Below are 19,784 nucleotides of genomic sequence, written 5' to 3'. Positions count from 1 at the left end.
TGTCTAATTATTTTTATATTTTTAGTAGAGACGGGGTTTTGCCATGTTGGCCAGGATTGTCTCAGACTCCTGACCTCAAGTGATCCATCCGCCAAGGCCTCCCAAAGTGCTGAGATTACAGGCGTGAGCCACCACACCCAGCTCATCCCACTTTCTGACTTTGGCCACTGCATTGAGGGGGATGTTGTTATCATTAGGGAAACTAAGGCCAGGGGGCCATGCCTTATGGGCTGGGACTGTTTCCACAGCTGCTTTCACATAAGCTTTGGTGGCCCGCCCTCTCAGCAGGAAGGACAGGGATGGCTGTCACCGGCAGGCCCAGGCTCAGCCCCTCAGCCAGGGGGGGCGGCCAGAGGGTGCCAGGCAGCACTGGCTTTCTAGCCTGGGGCTCACCACTCTCATCCAGGGCCTCCAGGCGCACTGTCTGGTGGGGTGTGGGGCCATCCACCACTCGCTCCAGGATGCCTTGGACCAGGGCCGGCTGGTTGCCTGGGCAAACCCCAAGGTGCTCCCCCGGCAGGTAGTTCAGGCCTGGGCCATCCTCACAGGAGAGTTCCACCAGGATGGTGGCACGGCTGGGGAAGGAAAATGAAGCCTCAGGTAACATTGCAGGATTTCCTCCAGGGCTCCTTGATGGGCAGGCGAGATTCCCCAGGAAATGTGCCCTCCTTTCATTTTCCTGGCTGGTTCCACAAGCCTGGGCCACCACCCTGAGCTTGGGATGAGGCATCCCCACAGGCAGGGGTGCTTAAGAGGGCCCCAGGAGCTTCCCTCTGGGGAGGAGGGGGCCCGCCCCTTCCCAGCAGCCCTTGGAGCCCCCCGAGGGCTTGGCTACAGCCTCTGCCTAAAGAAAGCATCCGCCTTGGACACACATGGATATCAGAAGAAACCTTTCCTTGTTGCCAGGACAAACCCTGTTCTTATTAGAACCAAGGCCAGTTTTCCTAATGCATGCGGGGAGGACAGCACAGATCAATGAAACCTGCAGATAATCCACAAGGCTCTTTCCCAGAGCTGGGAAATTTCTTTCCCTGCCAACACTTTTCCTGAAAGTTCTTAAGAATGAATCAAACAGTTTAAGTCTCTCTTGCACTCTCCTTTTAGTGAAAGAGTTCAATGAGGAAGGAGAGGAAGTGGAGCAGATGCTTAGAGTCCAAGCTGGAAAAGTGGCTCGTGGTTAACCAAGAGTAGACGTAAAAGCACAGGTGGCCGCAGGTTACCAGGTGGGCCGGTCCTACCAACAGTGTGGCTGCTAATGCCAGCAGATGTTCCTCTCCTCTCCCTTCAAAGACTGACTTCTTCTGATCTTTCATTCATTAAAATAAAATCGACAGAGTATCACCCACGAAGCCCTGCACTTTCCCTTACCTGGATGTCGGACTTTGTAGATTCTGCCGAGATTTGAGCCTCATGGTGAACACGTTCTTGGCGTGCATGCTGCTGAGGGCTGTGGAGGACACGAGATGGTGAAATGGCAAAGTGGCTCTTGAGCGTAGGTAGGGGAAGCCCCCAGATGTCTGAGTCAGTGACATCTGAACACCACCCTTGGGGCATCCTGCTGAGGTGGCCGTTGGGTTTTTCTTTTTCTTCCTTTTATTCCACAAATAAAGATCCTTGGTCCAGGCCGGGCATGGTGGCTCATGCCTGTAATCCCAGCACTTTTGGAGGCCGCGGTGGGTGGATTACTGGAGGTCAGGAGTTTGAGACCAGACTGGCCAACATACTGAAACCAGGCATGGTGGTAGTGCCAATAGTCCCAGCTACACGAGAATCACTTGAAGCCAGGAGGCGGAGGTTGCAGTAAGCGGGAATCGCGCCACTGCACTCCAGCCTGGACGACAGACCGAGACTCCGTCTCAAAAAAAAAAAAAAAAAAAAAAAAAAAAAAGCTCCTTGATCTGATACAGGGCAGCTTCTAAGTATTGCTTCTAGGTGTTGGGAAATTCAATTTAGCAACCTAAAAATGGAAAGTCCTGGGACATCTCCATGGCTTGGGATCCACAGGAGAGCATCGTTGACATTGGGGATATCTTAAACATGCAGAAACCTTCAGGACTATCTTAGACAGGGCACAGGGCACAGCACCTGGGGGTGCAGAGTGGAGAGTTCACCACTACAGCCTGGAATCGCCTCTGTGACACCTTCTTTACGACACTTGGCTGCCTTCGCGGCTGGAAGGCTGGGGCTCAGACCCCAACATGGCCACAGGCTAGCAGCTTGCTTCACCTCCTTGAACTGCAATTTCTCCATCTGTGCCTTTCTCCCAGGAGGAGTGTCCAGGCTCACTTAGCCCATGTGGGCCAGGAGCCCCGCACAGTGCCTGACACAGTAGGCCCTTGGCGGATGCTGATCCCTTCTGTCTCCACCACCCTCCTGGGGCTCCCTCCTGAAACAGCCTCCCTCAGCACCTTGAGTATTACACCCTAACAGGCTCTTGCATGCAGTGAGAGGGAGGCCCCGAGGCCAGCTGTCTCTGTTCAGAAAGACCTGGGGGTCTCCTTGACCATGGGCTTAGGGCTCAGACCCCAACACAAACAAGCCCCATGTGCTGCAGAGAAGCAGGTACCTTTGCTGAGGTCCAAAGGCTGTGAGTCCTGCACGAGCCTGTAGTGGTGCGGGTCCCAGGTCACATTGGAGGTGTAGAGCTTGGGGATCTGAATGTGCTGTTTGCCTCGGACATCAAACGTCTCACAGGCTGCCTGGAAGAAGGTGGAGCAGACTGCGGTTAATGGTCAGCAGCAGCAGCATCCCCACCACTGGGGCTACCACTTTTTAGGCCCTTACCATGGGCCAAACACTGAGCCGTGTGCTTCGTGTAACTTCGAAGCACACTTACCTGATAGGGTGACAGCAAGGACTCAAAGAGGTGTCTGGGCTTGGCACATAGTAGCTATTGCTACTATTATAAATATTGCTTTGTTTTTGTTTTGAGACAGGGTCTCACTCAGTCGCCCAGGCTGGAGTACAGTGGTGCCATCATAGCTCACTGAAGCCCCAACCTCCTGGGCTCAAGCAATCCTCCCGCCTCAGCCTCCCCGAGTAGCTGAGACTACAGGTACGCACAACCAAGCCCAGCCAATTTTCTGTATTTTCAGTAGAGGCAGGTTTCACATGTTACCCAGGCTAGTTTCGAGCTCCTGGGCTCAAGCAATCTGCCCACCTCAGCCTCCTAAAGTGCTTGGATTGCAGGCATGCTCCACTGTGCCCGACCATTATGAATGCCAATATTGACATGATCTTGTTGTATCCTCATGCCCACACTGGAAGAGGTCTGATTGCTCCTATGTTCCTGGTGTGGAGCCACATGGAGGAGGCCTGGGCTTTGGAACCAAGCCTGCCCTGATGCAAGCTGATGCTCCTAAGCACCACCGCTGAGTGACGCTCTGCATGAGTGACGAGTTCCCTAAATGACTGGGGCAATCACAGCAATAAAGAGCTATGGAGATACTGAGTGGATCCAAAGTGGATCCACCACTGTGGTGCCTGTCCCCAGGCTCTCTATGGCTGTGAGACTGAAACAGACACAGTAGTTAAGAGGTGACCTAGGTAGTCAGTGGAGGAAAGACCTTAAACTAGAAGCTCCCTAAGGGCAGAGGGGTATCTGTGCCACCTTCTCCCCCAGAGTTGTGTGCACAAGGTGGAGCTCTTCTAGGGGGCTGAGGGAGAGCAGCCGTGACCTAAGCCCTCAGGTTTGTGGCCCTGGCCCATGCCTGGGACCACATCTACAGGACCACAGGCAGAGGTCATGCCACCTGGGATGCCCAGCACACATGTCCTAGGCATGAATGCACCCTGTCATGTCCCTGCTGTGGGGCAGCTCTGGCTGGGAACTGACCTTGAAGGTTTGCACGGCCCAGCTGCGGAAGGCGTCCTCCTGCCCACTGAGCTCATCCCCTTCTCCCATCGGGGTGAGCTGAGAGGCCCCCAGGTGGGACAGCTTCTGATCAATGTCATGAGCAAAGGCGCAGAACCGAGGGTACATGCTGGAGCCGAGGCCAAACACAGCGTACCTGCCCGAGGACACACATAGAGACACATGTCCCATGCAAGCAGCACCTGGCACCCAGCACCCAGCACCAACAGCCTGGAGAGCCAGCCCCAGACTCTCCCCCTCCAGCTGGAGAATGGAGCTGGACCCCCTTCTGGTCCTCTCCATCCCCCAGTCTTGTCACCAACTCCCATGACCACCCCATGCTTGGCCTGCAGACCTGTGAGAGGGACTTGGTTTCTGTGGTTTGACCCTCGACACATTCTGAGTACAGACCTTAGACCCAGGGTTTCTCTGTGCCTGCACGGTTCTGAGAAGACCCCCTGTGCATACCCAGTTCCATCCCCTGAACCCAGACTTTGGGTCCACAGGGCAGGGCTAGGAGTAGGACAACGGAAAAAGCTTTACCTGAATTTGTTGTTGAGCTCTTTCAGCATGAAGAGTGATTTCTTCAGTTTCTAGAAAGAGAGGGAATGACAGAGTTCTCAAGCCAGGATGAATAAAAACACTGTTTTTTCCTTTCTTCTGGAAACCTGGCCACAGCTTGCAGGAAAAGGCTCACAGCCCACAACGGAAGTTGGTTTACATATGGGGCTACCTGGCCAAGGACCTGGTTGTCAGCTGACAAGTTTAGCTTGTCTCTCACTCCAACTAAACTGTAGCAACTTGTGTAGGCCCTGCCTCTTAATGGGGGACCTGGAACAGCTGGGCCCCCACCCATCCAGCCCTGGCAGAGGGGGCCTGCCTTGTAGCATGCCTTCTCCAGAGGGGCTCCTAATGGGCCGTGATTCTGTTTGGAACCCGGTAGAAGCAACAACAATTGGTTCTATAGTCTCTGCAATAAGGCTGGCTTTCCAGGAACCCAAGATGATTCCAGGAGGTATGTGACCCAGCAGAACCAGCGTCAAATCCCATGGTGAGTATTTACTCCCTTTTCATAATTTATTTTTTAGTTATTCCCCTTCAATTACATTTTCATTCTTCTGAGCACTGGAGAGACAGTCTCATATTGGTGCTAATAGACCTTTAATACCTCTCTCATTGCCTATTAGTCTTTTTTAAAAACAAAGACAGCTGAGCACGGTGGCTCACGCCTATAATCCCAGCACTTTGGGAGGCTGAGGCGGGCAGATCACCTGAGGTTGGGAGTTCGAGACCAGCCTGACCAACATGGAGAAACCCCATCTCTACTAAAAAAAAAAGAATACAAAATTGGCCAGACATGGTGGCGCATGCCTGTAATCGCAGCTACTCGGGAGGCTGAGGCAGAAGAATCACTTGAACCAGGAAGGCAGAGTTTGCAGTGAGCTGAGATCGCACCATTGCACTCTACCCTGGGCAACAAAAGCAAAACTCCATCTAAGTAAATAAATAAATAAATAAACAAACAAACACCAAAAACCAAAAAACAAACAAACAAAAAAAACAAAGAGCAGGCCTTGGCTAGGGAATAGTATCTAGCTAAAATTCATTAACTTCATTTTGTTGTCATTGAATTTATGTTTTGCTGCTTTCCATTTGTGAGAGTGATACAAGTTTTCTTTAAATATGAATTTTTAAATACAAACAGGTAGGCCATTCACAGAAATATATTAAATATGTCATAGGAAAGGTGGCACTCCCATATGGCAATAATTACGATGGAGGCCGGCAAATGACCTGAGTGACCCGGAGTGGCCTGAGCACTGACTCCCAAATGTCCTCCGTAGGACCTGCCGCATCCCCCAGACCCTTTCCTGGGTCCTCCTGTGCCCTACCACCCCCTAGACCAGCCAGACCTCAAGCCACCCACCTCTCCATTGCCGGGGCAGTCTCCATTGCCAAACGTACTGGTCACCACCAACAGCAGCCGCTCCTCCTCCAGGCAGCTCAGCCTGTAGTTATCCATGCAGACAACCTGGATGGCACCCAAGTGGACATCAGCCCTCGGCTCCCAGTAGGGCCCTCCCTACCCTGCCCAGACACCCTGGGCTTCCTCCCACACTGTCCCCAGGCTGTGGCTCGTGTGCTCATCTGTCTCTCCCAGGGCCCGGCACAGGCGTGGCACAGAGGACGTGAATGAACCAATTCGAACACATCATCCTCTGTTCGCCTTCCCCGCTTAAGCCCTACGGTTAACCCATTGGCAAGCCCTGGAAGATCTGTCTCCAAAATACTGCCTTTCCCATGTCTAAATGCCTCTCACCATGTCCACTACTATTTGCAATTTTGTGTGTGTGGAAATATTTCCACAGAATTGGAATGAGCAGGTCACAGCTGTGCCTGGAGGGAATGGCCGGGGAAATGTGCCCTCGCCTTGCTGTTCTATCCAGGCCCACCCAGCGGAGGATGGGGGACCTGCCACCACTCTCCTGGCAGTTCCAGACTCCTGGGAGCCAGCAGGTGAGGCTTGGACCCAAGAGGTGTTTTCAGCAACTTGGCCGACCTGGTCATCAGTCAGTGCCCCCTTGGCCTCTACGTGGCACAGACCACAGCTCATCCCATCGTGGCATTACACTGGCCTGTGCCCTGTCCTCAGAGTCACATCCATCTCCCAGAAGCCGTGCGACCCTGGAAAACCCATCAACCTGTCTAACAGTCAGGTTCCTCCTCTGTGCATTAACAATGGCATTGACGCCTGCTTTGCAGGGCGCTGGGAGGGGAGGGTGGGGTGTATGCTGGAGAGCTCCCCAAGGGCAAGACCTGGCTCTGCGCCACTCACTGTCAGATCCTCAGAGCCTGGAGCTGGTCCAGCACGTGGCCACCATTCCCTAAGAGTTGGATTTTATCCATCAGTGCTGAAGGCAGGGCATAGAGCTTAGACAGACCCTCTGCGGCCTTTTTTTGTTTATCTGAAGCTTACTCATCTCTTCCCCCTTTCACATGCAGCACTGCATCCTGCAGAGCAGGTGTTCAGTGAGCCTGAATAAAGTTCAGCCAGAGCAGCTGATGTATATTGAGGCCTGGATTCACTGTGAAAGTGTTTCTCAAACTGTGTTCTCCAGAACACCATGAAAAACTCATCTACTGTGTAAGTTGGGAATCCCTGCACACAAGTCTTTCCTTCTCTTCCAGATTTATGATGCACATTACCACATCCAAGACTCTGAGACATCCAGGAGTGGGGAAACCGTTCTAACTTTTCCTAGACTCCCCTGCACACAAGCAGAAAAAACAACAGCCATCCCACTGAGCCAGTACCTTGGGGTTGAAGGCACAGCTGAACAAGGCCCCCAGGTCCCAGGCCAGTGCCTCTGATTTTCCTGTCTCTGTCGCAAAGAGGATGGTGACTCTGACTCGGGACGCCATTGTCTTGCGCATCAGCATACAGGCAAAGAGCACAGCTCTGTGGGGACAGACAGACAGGCAGGCGCTGTGTGCTGAGTCAGCCTTCCAGAAGAAAATGGGGGACCAGGGGAATGGGAAGGGACAGCGTTTAATGTGGGGCAGGTTGAGGGAAAAGCAAGCTACGTTTCTCACTAGCCATGTACCGTGACAACTCACCCTTTTCCTCCCCTCACCCACTACTATAGGCCCCTTTGGGAAAAGGGAGGAGAGAGAAGGTTGGAACAATGGCAGCAGGGGACCCTTGGAATTGGCGACTGGACCTCTGGGAGCCAAATTCCACGAAGAATATACATTCCCAGGCTGGGTGCCGTGGCTCACATCTGTAATCCCAGCACTTTGGGAGGCTGAGACAGGAAGATCGCTTGAGCCCAGGAGTTCAAGACCAACCTGGGCAACACTGCGAGACCCCGTCTCTACAAAAAAACAAACAAAATTAGTCAGGCGTGGGTTTGTACCTGTGGTCCCAGATACTTGGGAGGCTCAGGTGGGAGGATCACTTGAGCTCGGGAAGCAGAGGCTGCAGTGAGCTGTGATGGCACCACTACACCCCAGCCTGGGTGACAGAGTAAGACCCTGTCTCAAAAACAAAAGCAAAAAGAATAACCATTCCCTGTGTTCTTGCCCTTCGAGGACTGGAGGCAGAGGCTGACTAGAAGGGAGAGACATAGTTCACACATCACTACTAGCCACTGCCACTGCCACTCACTTGACCAAGACTTTCAATGGAATCTCTTTTCTCTTGGGTCTCCGCTTCTCGTCCTGCCAGACATGGGTTTTCCAGGCCTCTACCTTCAGAAAAGAAAGGAGATGTGAGGGCAGGGCGGGGTCCTGGCTTGGCTCGGCTCGCGGATGCTGGAGTGGTAGAGGACCCTTCGCACCCATCATGAGCCCGGGAGAGAAGGCTGGCCTGCGCCCCACCCCCGTCACTGAACTCCCACAAGGGAGGGCCGTGGCTGCCTCTCCCCCAGAGTTGCCTCTCCACTGCCCGGCATGGAGCCTGCACATCGAGGCGGGGCAGCTAACTCTTATTCTCATTAGTGTCCTCCTGGAAGGAACAGGCTGCACTCCTTTTGCTTTTAGCATCTTATCACCAGGCAGATGACATAATGTACAGTCCCAACCGAGACACCTTTGAGAGCAAGAAGAGCTGCTACTACAACAGGCAAGACTCTAGGACATGCCGTCACCCTGCAGGTGAGGTCCTGTAGATGGAGGAAGCTCTTCCTTTAGATGGAGGAAGCTCTTAAAATCGAACCCCAGTCCTTTTTGGCACAAAATGAACTCTTCTCAATAGCTCATGGTTACTGAATGCATTCTGCATTGGGCACTGGGCTGAGCTGTTCCATACACCAGCTTTGTGATCCACACAACCCCCCCGTCGTGGAGTGAAGCCCACCCCTTTTAGAGATGAGAAGATCAGGGCTCAGAAAGGTGAAAGGACCCACCCAAGACCCTATTGCTAGGAAGTGGCAGAATCAATAGCGTCTGACTCAGGGGCCAATCCCCTCAACACTCTGCTGAGTGACTGTTGCCGGGCCCTCCCGTGGAAGCAGGTGTAATGACAGACCCCCCATCTGAGCCACAGGCCACTAGCGGTGCAGTGGAAGCCACTTCCTTCAGTGCCACTCTCCGTGGAAATGCACAAAGGCTGCTCAGCATCCTTGAGTGGGGCCTGGAAAGCTCTAACAACATACTCCTGCTTCCCGTCGTGCCCTGCATGTGTAACAATGAGGTACACACACACACACACACACACACACACACACACACACAGCCACATCTGAGCCCCCAGGAAGGAGAGAAGAGGAAGGCCCCTAACCTGATAGTAGTAGAAAGGGGACAGGACGTAGTTCAGCATCTCCTGGTGAAACACGGGGGTGATGCTCCCAGACATGGGAGGGACCAGCCAAATCCAGTCTGCCGGGCAGCCCCCACGGGACCGGTATTCATTCTGCATATACTTCATGAAGGATTCTGCAGCCGAGTGGTGGTCCATGATGGTCACATTCTGCTTCTGTATCAGAAGGCAAGATGGGGAGTGGAGATAAGGGTGGGGGAATCAGGAGAGGGGCCGGTTGGCCGCAGGGCTCCCAGAGAGTGCCTGGGAAGGCCTGGCAATCTGTAACACGGGAGAGCAACTCCTGGCCCTCTCCTTGCCTGCTGAAAATAAACACCCAAATGGAAGGCGCTTGTGGAGCCTCTGACAGAGCCCAAGAAAGCACATTAGTCAGGGTCAGCCCACAGGTCCCATGGGGGCCTCCCTTAAGTCTTTGAGGGCAATATCCAGCCTCTCATGCCCACAGGTCTCCCCAGACTCCCAGCAAATGGCTCTCTCTGGATCTGCACAACTTAAACCACAGCACCTTTTGGCAGGTAAAGGAAATACCATCCCAGCCACTTATGGTGGAGAGTTCTAGGAGTCACTTCCATGGGGTTGTAGCCTCCTCAGCCAAGAAGGAGCCAGACCCCTCCGTGGGGAGGTCTGAAGCATTGGGAGAACTGTAGTGTATGGGAGACAAATCACTCACAGTCTGAAATTACGGGCTGTGGGGTCTGACCCCATGGAATGGTCCAGCAAGGCAGCCACTGGCCTCTATGTCTGTGGCAACCCATTCAGTCAAGAGACATTTGTTTAACATAGTGGTTCAAACTCTGGCTTCTTATTTGCCATGTGACCTTGAGCAATTAGTTCTTTAAGTTTCCTCATCTGTGAAATGGGAATGATATGAATTCCTATAATGGCCAGGTGCAGTGGCTCATGCCTGTAATCCTAGCACTTTGGGAGGCCGAGGTGGGAGGATTGATTGAGCCCAGGAGTTTGAAATCAGCCTGGGAAACATGGTGAGACCCTGTCTCTATAAAAATTTAAAAATTAGTAGGCCAGGTGTCAGGGCTTACGCCTATAATCCCAGCACTTTGGGAGGGCAAGACGGGGAGATCACCTGAGGTCGGGAGTTTGAGACCAGCCTGACCAACATGGTGAAACCCCATCTCTACTAAAAAATATAATAATTAGCCAGGCATGGTGGAGGCACACACCTGTAATCCCAGCTACTCAGAAGGCTAAGGAAGGACAATCGCTTGAACCCGGGAGGCGGAGGTTGCAGTGAGCCGAGATCGCACCATTGCACTCCAGCCTGGGTGACAGAGCGAGACTCTGTCTTAAAAAAAACAAAAACAAAAAAATTTAAAAATTAGCCAGGTGTGGTGGCACATGCCAGTGTTCTCAGATATGTGGGAGGCTGATGTGGTAGGAGCATTGCTTGAGCCCAGGAGGTCAAGGCTGCAGTGAGCCATGATTGGGCCACTGCACTCCAGTCTGGGTGACAAAACAAGACCTTGTCTCCAAAAAAAAAGTTCTTACATCATGAGGTTGTTGAAAGGATGCAATAAGCTGGAATAAGCAAAGCACGGTAAGTGCTTAATAAATATTAGCTGCTCTTATAATCTCCATCTGCCAGGCACTGCATAAGGCATCGGCGTTATAGAAGGGAAAGACACAACCCTTTCTCTGCATTAGAGTCTAGTCTAACTGGGTGGGGAAGCCAAGAAAAATCACTCATTTTCACATGGCCTGATAGAAACTCTGATGGAGGCAGGCAAAGGTGCTGGGGAAGGGCAGAGGAGAGGATACAATGCCAGACAGAGGCCCAAGGTGAGTTGGCGAATTTCGGGAGCAGCTCCTGAGAGGAAGGGAGACTTGTGAGAGGGGTGCAAGTTAGTTGAGTGGGGCACTGCATGAGTCAAGGCAGGGAGGCATGAGAGGATCCAGCTGGTGTCAGGCCTGGGAAGGCCAGCCATGCCTTGTAAATTCAATAGACATACATAAGTTATATATGTGTATATAAAAGTCCGGCCACCACTCTTGTGGGCGTGGGCTCTCATTCATTTATTCCTCCAAGACACAGCAACTCCTGGGAGCCAGATCAGTTCTAAGCTCAGTGGTAGCTACAGGATGGGTGCAGTGGCTCACACCTATAATCCCAGCACTTTGGGAGGCAGAGACAGGTGGATCACTTGAGGCCAGGAGTTTGAGACCAGCCTGGCCAACATGGTGAAACCCTATCTCTACTAAAATTACAAAAATTAGCCGGGTATGGTGGTGCAATCCTGTAATCCCAGCTACTTGGGAGGCTGAGGCAGGAGAATTGCTCGAACCCAGGAGGCGGAGGTTGCAGTGAGCCGAGATCACACCATGCACTCCAGCCTAGGCAATGGAGGGAGAGTTCATCTCCAAAGAAAAAAAAAAAAACAAAAAAAAAACTCAGTGGTAGCCACGATCATGATGACAACATAATAAACAGTAAGAAAATCATTGCTTACTGAGTGTTCTCTATGGGCCAGGCAGTGCAGCTAAACATTTTGCATGCATTTTTACTTAACTCTTATAATCCTCAGATGAGGGAGGCACTATTATCCCCATTTTACAGAGGAGGAAACAAGGGCCCATCTTTTGAAGTTTACCCTGAAGGAGGGTGGTGAGGAAGTCCTGGAGACGCTCAGGCAATGGAAGGACACAGTCAGCCACAGTGAGGAGACAGCAGAGGCTCACAGATTTTCTGGGACGTATCCACATCCTGCCAGCATCAGGGCTGGTGCTGGGAGTCCCCAGGAGTCAGGATGTGTGGTGCAAAGCCAGCCCTTCCCGAAACACCGGGGGGCTCTTCCTGTTCCATCTTCCCCTCCCCCGTCAAGCACAGGCCTGATCTGCCTATGGGGTGACCCAGTCATGGGGAACAGTGTGTGCTCATCTGTACTCTGTTCACCACTCACATCCTTGGCCCAGCCTAGTGCCCAGCACCAGGCAAATGCTGAGTAAAACACTGCTGAATGAATGAATGACTGACCAGTGGTGGGGTCTCCAGGGCATCTGTCAGCTTTGTGGCAATGGCTGTGGCTTCTAAAGTAGTATCTTCCTACATCTCAGGCCTCCTTCCCACAGGGAAGGGAAGTGTTTCTATGAGTAAGAGCAGCGGATGGGCCAGAGGGCTTAGCCCTACACAGGAGCCCAGCGGCTGTGTGTGGGCTTAAGAGGAGGTGGAGGTTGTCATCCTCGCACAGCAAGCAAGAGCAGCCACAGCTCATAGGTCCCCTCCCAGCATCACTCATTCATGCACACGTCAGACAAGGACTGAAGACCCAGTTTGTGCCAGGCCAGAAAGCGGATGTGGCCCTCATCATTCATTCTTCAAAGACAAATTATTTTAGCATCTACCATGTGCCAGACACTCTTCTAGGCCAGAGGTGCAGCAGCAAACAGACAGACAATGTCCCTGCCCCATGGAGCTTACATTCTAGTGGGGGAAACCAAACAATAAAGAAAGCTGGCCCGGCACCGTGGCTCATGCCTATAATCCCAGCGCTTTGGGAGGCTGAGGCAAGCGGATCACTTGAGGCCAGGAGTTCAGAACCAACCTGGGCAATATGGAAAAACACCATCTCTACTAAAAATATAAAAATTAGGCAAGCGTGGTATGCACCTGTAGTCCCAGCTACTCGGCAGGCTAAGGTGGGAGGATCACTTGAGCCCAGGAGGTCAAGGCTGCAGTGATCATGCCACTGCATTCCAGCCTGGGTGACCGAGTGAGATAATGTCTCAAAAAAAAAAAAAAAAAAAGGAAAAGAAAGAAGAAAGTCGATGTCCTATATAATGCCAGGAACTGTATGAGGAAGTATTTTGAAGAAAAATAAAATGGTTAAAGGACTAACACAGAGAGACAGGTTGGCAGTGGGGTGAGGGCGTCATTTTACATGGCACGGTCAGGGAGGCCTTCTTTTTTTTTTTTTTTTTTTTTTGAGCGGAGTCTTGCTCTGTCACCCAGCCAGGCTGAAGCAGTTGGGGGATGAGGAAGCACAATGAGATCTCTCCATAGTTTTGCTATAGAAAGGAGCAGAAGGGTGAGGCAGTGGCTGGAGGGAGCCTGAGGTTTGGCAGGAGTTATGTGGTTAGCTATTCATTTATTTCTTTGAAATGGGGCTAAGAGAGCCTGTCTGTACACTGCTGGGAATGACTCAGCAGAGAGAGAGACATTGATGATACAGAGAGAGAAGAGGAAAATTTTTGGGAGTAAAGTCCTTGAGCGATTGAGAGAGGACAGAATTCAGTGCTCAAGTACAGGGATTGAACAGTCTTGGGAGGTGAGGAGCTGCCTGTTGCTGGACCTCTAGAGTGAGCAAGGGGGCTTACTTATAAATTAAGCATCACATAAGTCACTGGATCAGTTAAGCTTCTCACCAAAAAGTCTTCAGACTCACAAAACTCCAGACATACCTGGAAACTATGGAGCACAGCAATGTTGATCTCAACGACAGCCTGGTCTTTCCAGAGCGAGGCCAGCTTGTGCGTTTCCAAGCCCATTCTCCTGCCCACTTCCTACAGAGGCAGAGTGATAGCGGCGAGTCAGTCCCTGCAGCCACCCCCAGGCCCACACCTTCATCTGGCCAGCTGGGCTGCCTGGGTTACCTCCAGGATGTTGTAGCGCTGGACGTCACAGAAGTCCCGGACTCCGATCTCTGTGCCCATGTACCAGCCATTGAAGGGGCACCCTGGGAACTCCAGGCCGCCCACCTCAAGCAGCATGTTGGCCACTGCAGGCAGGGCGTACCACTTTAGCTCCAGTTCCCGAAACCACTCGTATCTGGCAAAAAGGTAGACACAATTTAACTGGGGCCTTCCTTATTTTTATTTTATTATTATTATTTTTTTTTTTTAGTGACTTGGTCTTGCTCTGTTGCTCATGCTGGAGTGCAGTGCAGTGGCACAATCATAACTCACTCCTGGGCCCAAGCGATCCTCCTGCCTCAGCCTCCCAAGTAGCTAGGACTGCAGGCATGTGCCATCTTGCTCAGCTAATTTTTTTCATTATTATTATTATTATTATTATTATATTATTTTATAGAGTCTCACTATGTTGCCCAGGCTGGTCTCGAACTACTGGCCTCAAGTAATCCTCCTGCCTCAGCCTCCCAAAGTGCTGGAATTACAGGTGCGAACTACCATGTCTGGCGCTGGGGGCTTCACTTTTGCACCTTTGGCCTCCCACTGACCCCCCACCTGCCCACCAAGAAAAAAGCTTCAGAAAGAGTCAAACAAGAAAACTCCTTTCCAAGAGTTGATTCTGAGTTAATCCCAGCCAGAGAGACGTATTGGACACATAGGATGCCATTTATTAAATTATGCATTCATGCACTCATTCATTCATGCAAACCTATATTAAGCATCAAGTATGTGCCAGGCTCTGTGCTAAATGCTGAGAACGCAACACAACAGAGCAATTAAGGACTCCAGTGTCAGAAAGCTGGGGTTCAAGTTCTGCCTCTGACTAGCAGTGTGAACTTGGGATGTTTTTTAGCCTCTCTGAGCCTCAACATCCCCATTATCAGAATAGAAACATAGCATCAAATTCACGGAATTATTATAAATCTAGTAATATCATTCACTTGCATATTCATTTATTCCACAAATATTTATAACTGAGCACCTACTATGTGCCAGGCACTCTGCTAGCTGTTGGGTATACATTGTGAACAGAAAAGAAAAGATCTCCACTCTCAAGGAACTTGTAGTCTAATGTCTAGACTCTAGATTATAAATGGGTAAACAAATATATAAGAAATAAAAACAAGATGATGTGTTAGACTGAGGGTAAGGGGGCCTCCTCTAGCTTGAGTGGTCAGAGAGCCTTCTCAGAGGAGGTGACATTATAGGAAATACCTTTTGACAAGAAGAAATGAGCCTAGAAAAATTCTGAGGAAAAGGCATGTCATGCAAAGGGAACAGGGAGTACAAAGGCTGTGAGTCGGGACTGAATTTGGTTCATTCAATGGCCAGGAAGAAGAGCCCAGCCCAATGTCTGCTACAGAGTAAATCTCAATACGCAGAGGTATTTTTGCAATTATGAGAACTGCCTAGAGCAGGGGCTGGGCCAGTAGGACTCTTGAAGTCACTGCAGCCCTATATGCTCCCGACAGGAGAGGGACAGCTAAGAGCATTGGCAGGAGGGCAGAAGAGGCCTGGGCTGCTCCTTTCTAGAATCTCAATGCATTCCTCTCCTGTAGTCACTGCTTCTCAAGCTCCTGGGGCCCCATCCGCCTAAGCCTCTGCTTCCCCTCAGCATCAACACATCCACCTGTCTGAGGCCCGAGGTGCCAGTGCAGAATGGCTGCAGAATGCAACAGTGACAAAAGAGTCCTTGAAGGCCAGCCCCCTGAGTGTCACCTGCTGCTGGCTGGGCTTTAGGGAAGGTATGGGGAAGGCTGGAGCCTCCCTTAGGAAAGGAGAAGGGCTGTGTGTTGACTCGCCTTTGCCCCCAGCACCCTCAGCCTACTTACTTGGGATGTTCCATGGCCACCTCAAGCACAAGGTCAGGTGGGATTTCGAAGAGCTCAGGGTCACGGCCATTGGCCTGCAGGACCAGGGGGACCACATCGAAGCGGCCATACTTGGGCTTCCAGCCCAGGTCGATGCACAGCTGGAGAACAAGACAGACCCTGTGAGTCTGTAAGCCCAGGCTGCGTGTCTCCTCTGGGCTCCACTCTGTCACTCGCTCACCACGGGGCTCCCCGCCCCAGTGGCCAGCGGCTGAGGCTGGGCCGGGTACCTGAGTGAATTCCACGTTGGCAGGGTCCCCTCTGATGCTGCCATCTGGCATCTGGTAGCCAGCATAGCGGATGAGCTGAGCATTCCACACCCGGAAGTCGTGCTTGCCATCACTCCGCTGGGGGAACACGGTGATGGCCGACCTTCCCAGGACAGGAACAGTACTGTTTACCACCTAGCCCTGGTGGGGGCCCAGCCATCCTGCACTGGCCCTACCTCCCTCTCCACCCTACCTGCTCTGTAGCCCCTGATCCCAAGCTGACTGAGCCAGCCTCCTGACATGCCTTCTCCTCCTGCCCTCCCTCAAGACCCAGGGTCTACCCCCTCAAGGGGGCCTTCCCATCCATCAGGCAGGGTTAGCTGATCTGCCAGTCTTTCCCTCACTGCCTATGTCTCCGTCCTTGCAGTTGAGTTAGCTGGTTGCCTGTCTAGTGCAGGTCATAGGCTCACACCAGCTGGAGCAGCATCTTAGGGTCCTAGTCACTCTTCCTCCTACCCCCCTAATACCCCATCTTCCCCCTGCTCTCCCAGCCTTGTCCTGTGTTGAGTTGCATTAGGTAGGCACTGAGTGTTTGCTGAACAAAAAGATGAATGAATGACCAAATGAGCTGTTCAGTCCTATTAGCTTTGACCTCGTTGGTTGGGAGAGGAAGGTAACCTCTTAATGTCCCATGCCTTCTAAAAAATGGGAGCCCCAACCCTGAATAGTGAAGCAGTTACTTCTTAAAGATCCTCCATCCCCTCCAAGTGGCTCCACATCAGAAGGAAACCAAAGGCATGGGTTGCCGATGGGAGCTGAGCTCACAGGGGCTGGGCTCACTACTGGAAGTCCCCGAAGAAGCCTGAGTCTTTCTCTTTTTTCTTTCTCCCTGGTTTCTCCTGGAGCTGGAGATGCCTCCCCTAGACCCAAGTGCTGCATCTTTTGGCTAAGATTCTCAGGCAAGGCAAGCCCCTCTGCAGCCGTGGGAAACGTGCACCGACCTGATGTTGCCATTGTTGGTGGAGTAACGCACGTGTCTGCAGATGTGTTCAAACATTTCCCGGGCGGTGGAACAGCTGCGGGCATCGAAGACCTGCAACAGCCCATCCAGACCATGCCCATCAAAGACTGGGTAGACAGAGGCTTTGAGGCTGATCAGAAGTCACTGGGAACCAATAGGGCAGCCGAAACACTCAACACACAAACACTCAACACCATGCCAAAGAGTGCAGCCTCCCATCTGCACCTGCCACTCAACACCATGCAGAAGAGTTCAGCCTCCCATCTGCACCACTGCTCCCATTTCATGGCTGCCCTCTAGGGGAGCACAGGCAACCCCACTCAGATGACCCCAGCAAAGCCAGAATTCCAAGAAAACCTGACTTGAAAGCACCATGAATCAGGATTCCCACAGCCCCAGGCTAGGTCCTTTCCCACACCAGCACATACTACACAGCCAGAGTTGGTTTCACTGGCAGTTCTAATCGATTTCTCTGTCCAAGTGCTTTTGATATTATCCTGCAACAAATGATTCCCCAACAAAAAGATGGCCTAGGAGGCTAGGCTAAATAAAATGTTCTCTTGGAGCAAGAATTCAAGCACTGGAGGAAAACAACACATCTTGCAGCACCACGGCCTCAAGTGTAATAAAAACAAGGTCGTGGTTTACTCTAATGATGGCATTTAGTCTCCTGAATTTAACACAATAGAGAATGGGCAGCTAGAAACCCTGGTGCTGAAACAGGATTCAAGGCTTCTAGAGAGGGACCCTAGGTGCCCCATCTCAACATTTGGGAATGTAAGAGAGGATCCAGGGCCATGGCTTCAGTCCCAGGAGGCCTGGGCACAGCTCTGTGTGGCTGTCCCAAGCCATCTGCTCAGGGCCTGGCCGCCTCCAGCTCTCTCCCGCTCAAGTCTAAGGAAGTTCACCTGCAGGTTGGACCACTGGATCCTCCCAATGCAGCGTGGGGCATTGCGCCAGGCCTGCTTGGTGGCGAAGATGAGCTCATCTCCCGTCAGTTGGTAGGTTCCTGTTGTTTCTATCTCCTTTGTTACCGCTTCCACCCTGGCCAGATGTTCCTCTATTTTTGCCCTGGGGGACAGGAAGACAGCAGGAAGATCAACAATGAGATGGCCTTACATGGGGATTAATTCAATCCACAGAAGCAGGAACTGAAATAGGACATCAGAAGGGCAAGATGCCTCTCACCAGAGACAGCTCCTTCCAGGACTGGCTTTGGGGACCTCACACTTAGCCTAGAAGCACCCCACGCTCAATGCTCTGCTGTCCCCATCTTGAAATTCTTAATCGTTTTAAAATAAAGAGCCCACATTTTCATTTTTACATTGAGTCCTATAAATATTACCTAGCCAGTCCTGAGCCCATGGGAACACTGCTTATTTTCAGGTGCTTTTTCTTTAATCATGTTCATCTCAGTAAGGGGTGCAATCCTTCTCAGACACTTGCAAGCCTGGGAGGAGTGTCCCATCCAGCCATAGCAATGTCCTGCCTCTCCATTAGTTAGGAGAGTGCCCTCCTGCCTTGCCATGACTGAGAGATGAGCCAGTCCCTCTGTGGCAGCTCCGGTGTACTGGGTACCCACATGAGCCAGGCACTGGGTGAAGCAACTCACAGGCAGGGTCTCACTGAGTCTGGGAGGGAGGTATTTTTGCATCTATTTTATAGCCAAGGATCTCAAGGCTCTAGGAGGTTAAGTACCAGGCCCAGGAACATAAGTACAGGAAAGTGCAAAGTCAGGACTCAGACCCAGGTCGCCCTGATGCCAAGCCCAGGTTCTTAACTGTCAGCAACGTGACCTTCCATCTTCCAGCCTACGGGGACAGTAAGCCCAAAGATGTTGAGGGCCTGCCCACCCTTCTCAGGAGCCTGGTCAAGCCAGGACTGGGACCTGGCTATCGGAGCTCAGTCTGCAGGGTCCCAGGGCCTGGCCAGAAAAGAGCTGCCCACGTCATAGTCTCTCTAAACCATGCTGTTCCTCAGCCTCAGAATTGCTCATTCAGTCACTCCATACGCAATTCTAAACTTGCTTCTCTCCTCCCCTCCCAGACTTCAAAAATATCCCAAAGGGAGGGAGGGACTCAGTCAGAAAGGCTTTGAAACACACACACACACACACACACACACACACACACCACCACCACCACCAACAACAACCTTGAGATTTCCAATCGGCACCAAAGCCTTTTGAAACAGCATCAAAACTATTTAAAGAATGAACTCCTGATTAAGGAGAGTGGGTAACTCTGAACAAAATGGCCTTTCTGTGGATGAAGAGTGTCTCGACAACTTTTCCTTGATTAGAGAAAAAAAGCACAAAGACAAAACACTGATGATATTTATCCCCAAGGACACCCCTGCCATAAGGAGCTGCTGGGTGAGGTGGGAACCACCCCACTGCTGGGAGACCTCCCTCCCCAAACAAAGCTTCCAGCAATATTCCCCCCTCTGCACCCGAGCATGACAACAGTAATGATCACCATAACACCCACACCACCAACACACATGGTGGTCAGCACGTGCATATGCAAGAAAGGATTATTTTTTACATTCACATCCAAGTCCTTCAGAGTTTTAGATGTGATAGCCATTTTCATATAGTCATTTTCTAAGGCATTAGAAATGCTATGATGTCTATGAGCTCTGAAAAAAAGGAGTGGCTTTCATCACCCGTGAACAGATTTAAATGTAACATGCAGCAAGTCACAATCTCTAAATATGCTATGATTCTTCAGATACAAAAGGCCACTGAACCTGCTCAGCTGGTCATGTCTTAGACTGCCAGGGTCCCTGTGAGGAGAGGCTGCCATTCCCCGTCCACACCCCCAGGATCTCTTGCTCAGGGAAGCAGGGGTTCAAGGTATGTACTTGT

At 51.6% G+C, this 19,784-nt stretch overlaps 1 protein-coding gene across 3 annotated transcripts in view; it reads right to left on the bottom strand.

Moving 5' to 3' along the window:
• The window catches only part of NOS2 (nitric oxide synthase 2), a 47,689-nt gene that overhangs the window by 8,440 nt on the left and 19,465 nt on the right, over window positions 1-19,784 (bottom strand). For all 3 annotated transcript variants that reach the window (XM_019028405.4, XM_055388695.2, XM_055388696.2), the window contains 15 exons: window positions 17,824-17,986; window positions 16,896-16,987; window positions 15,916-16,057; window positions 15,647-15,786; window positions 13,779-13,953; window positions 13,587-13,688; window positions 9,135-9,329; window positions 8,022-8,104; window positions 7,169-7,313; window positions 5,781-5,885; window positions 4,397-4,446; window positions 3,836-4,010; window positions 2,567-2,699; window positions 1,369-1,447; window positions 394-575 (listed from right to left, as the gene is read on the bottom strand). In XM_019028405.4, coding sequence (XP_018883950.4) covers window positions 394-575; window positions 1,369-1,447; window positions 2,567-2,699; window positions 3,836-4,010; window positions 4,397-4,446; window positions 5,781-5,885; window positions 7,169-7,313; window positions 8,022-8,104; window positions 9,135-9,329; window positions 13,587-13,688; window positions 13,779-13,953; window positions 15,647-15,786; window positions 15,916-16,057; window positions 16,896-16,987; window positions 17,824-17,986 — 1,961 coding nt within the window. The remainder of the gene's footprint in view (window positions 1-393; window positions 576-1,368; window positions 1,448-2,566; window positions 2,700-3,835; window positions 4,011-4,396; window positions 4,447-5,780; window positions 5,886-7,168; window positions 7,314-8,021; window positions 8,105-9,134; window positions 9,330-13,586; window positions 13,689-13,778; window positions 13,954-15,646; window positions 15,787-15,915; window positions 16,058-16,895; window positions 16,988-17,823; window positions 17,987-19,784) is intronic.

This window comes from Gorilla gorilla, chromosome 4, assembly GCF_029281585.2.
Source record: "Gorilla gorilla gorilla isolate KB3781 chromosome 4, NHGRI_mGorGor1-v2.1_pri, whole genome shotgun sequence".
NCBI classification, from domain to species: domain Eukaryota; kingdom Metazoa; phylum Chordata; class Mammalia; order Primates; family Hominidae; genus Gorilla; species Gorilla gorilla.
The sequence above is the reverse complement of the archived record's forward strand: the minus strand, read 5'-3'. Positions and strand labels throughout refer to the sequence as shown.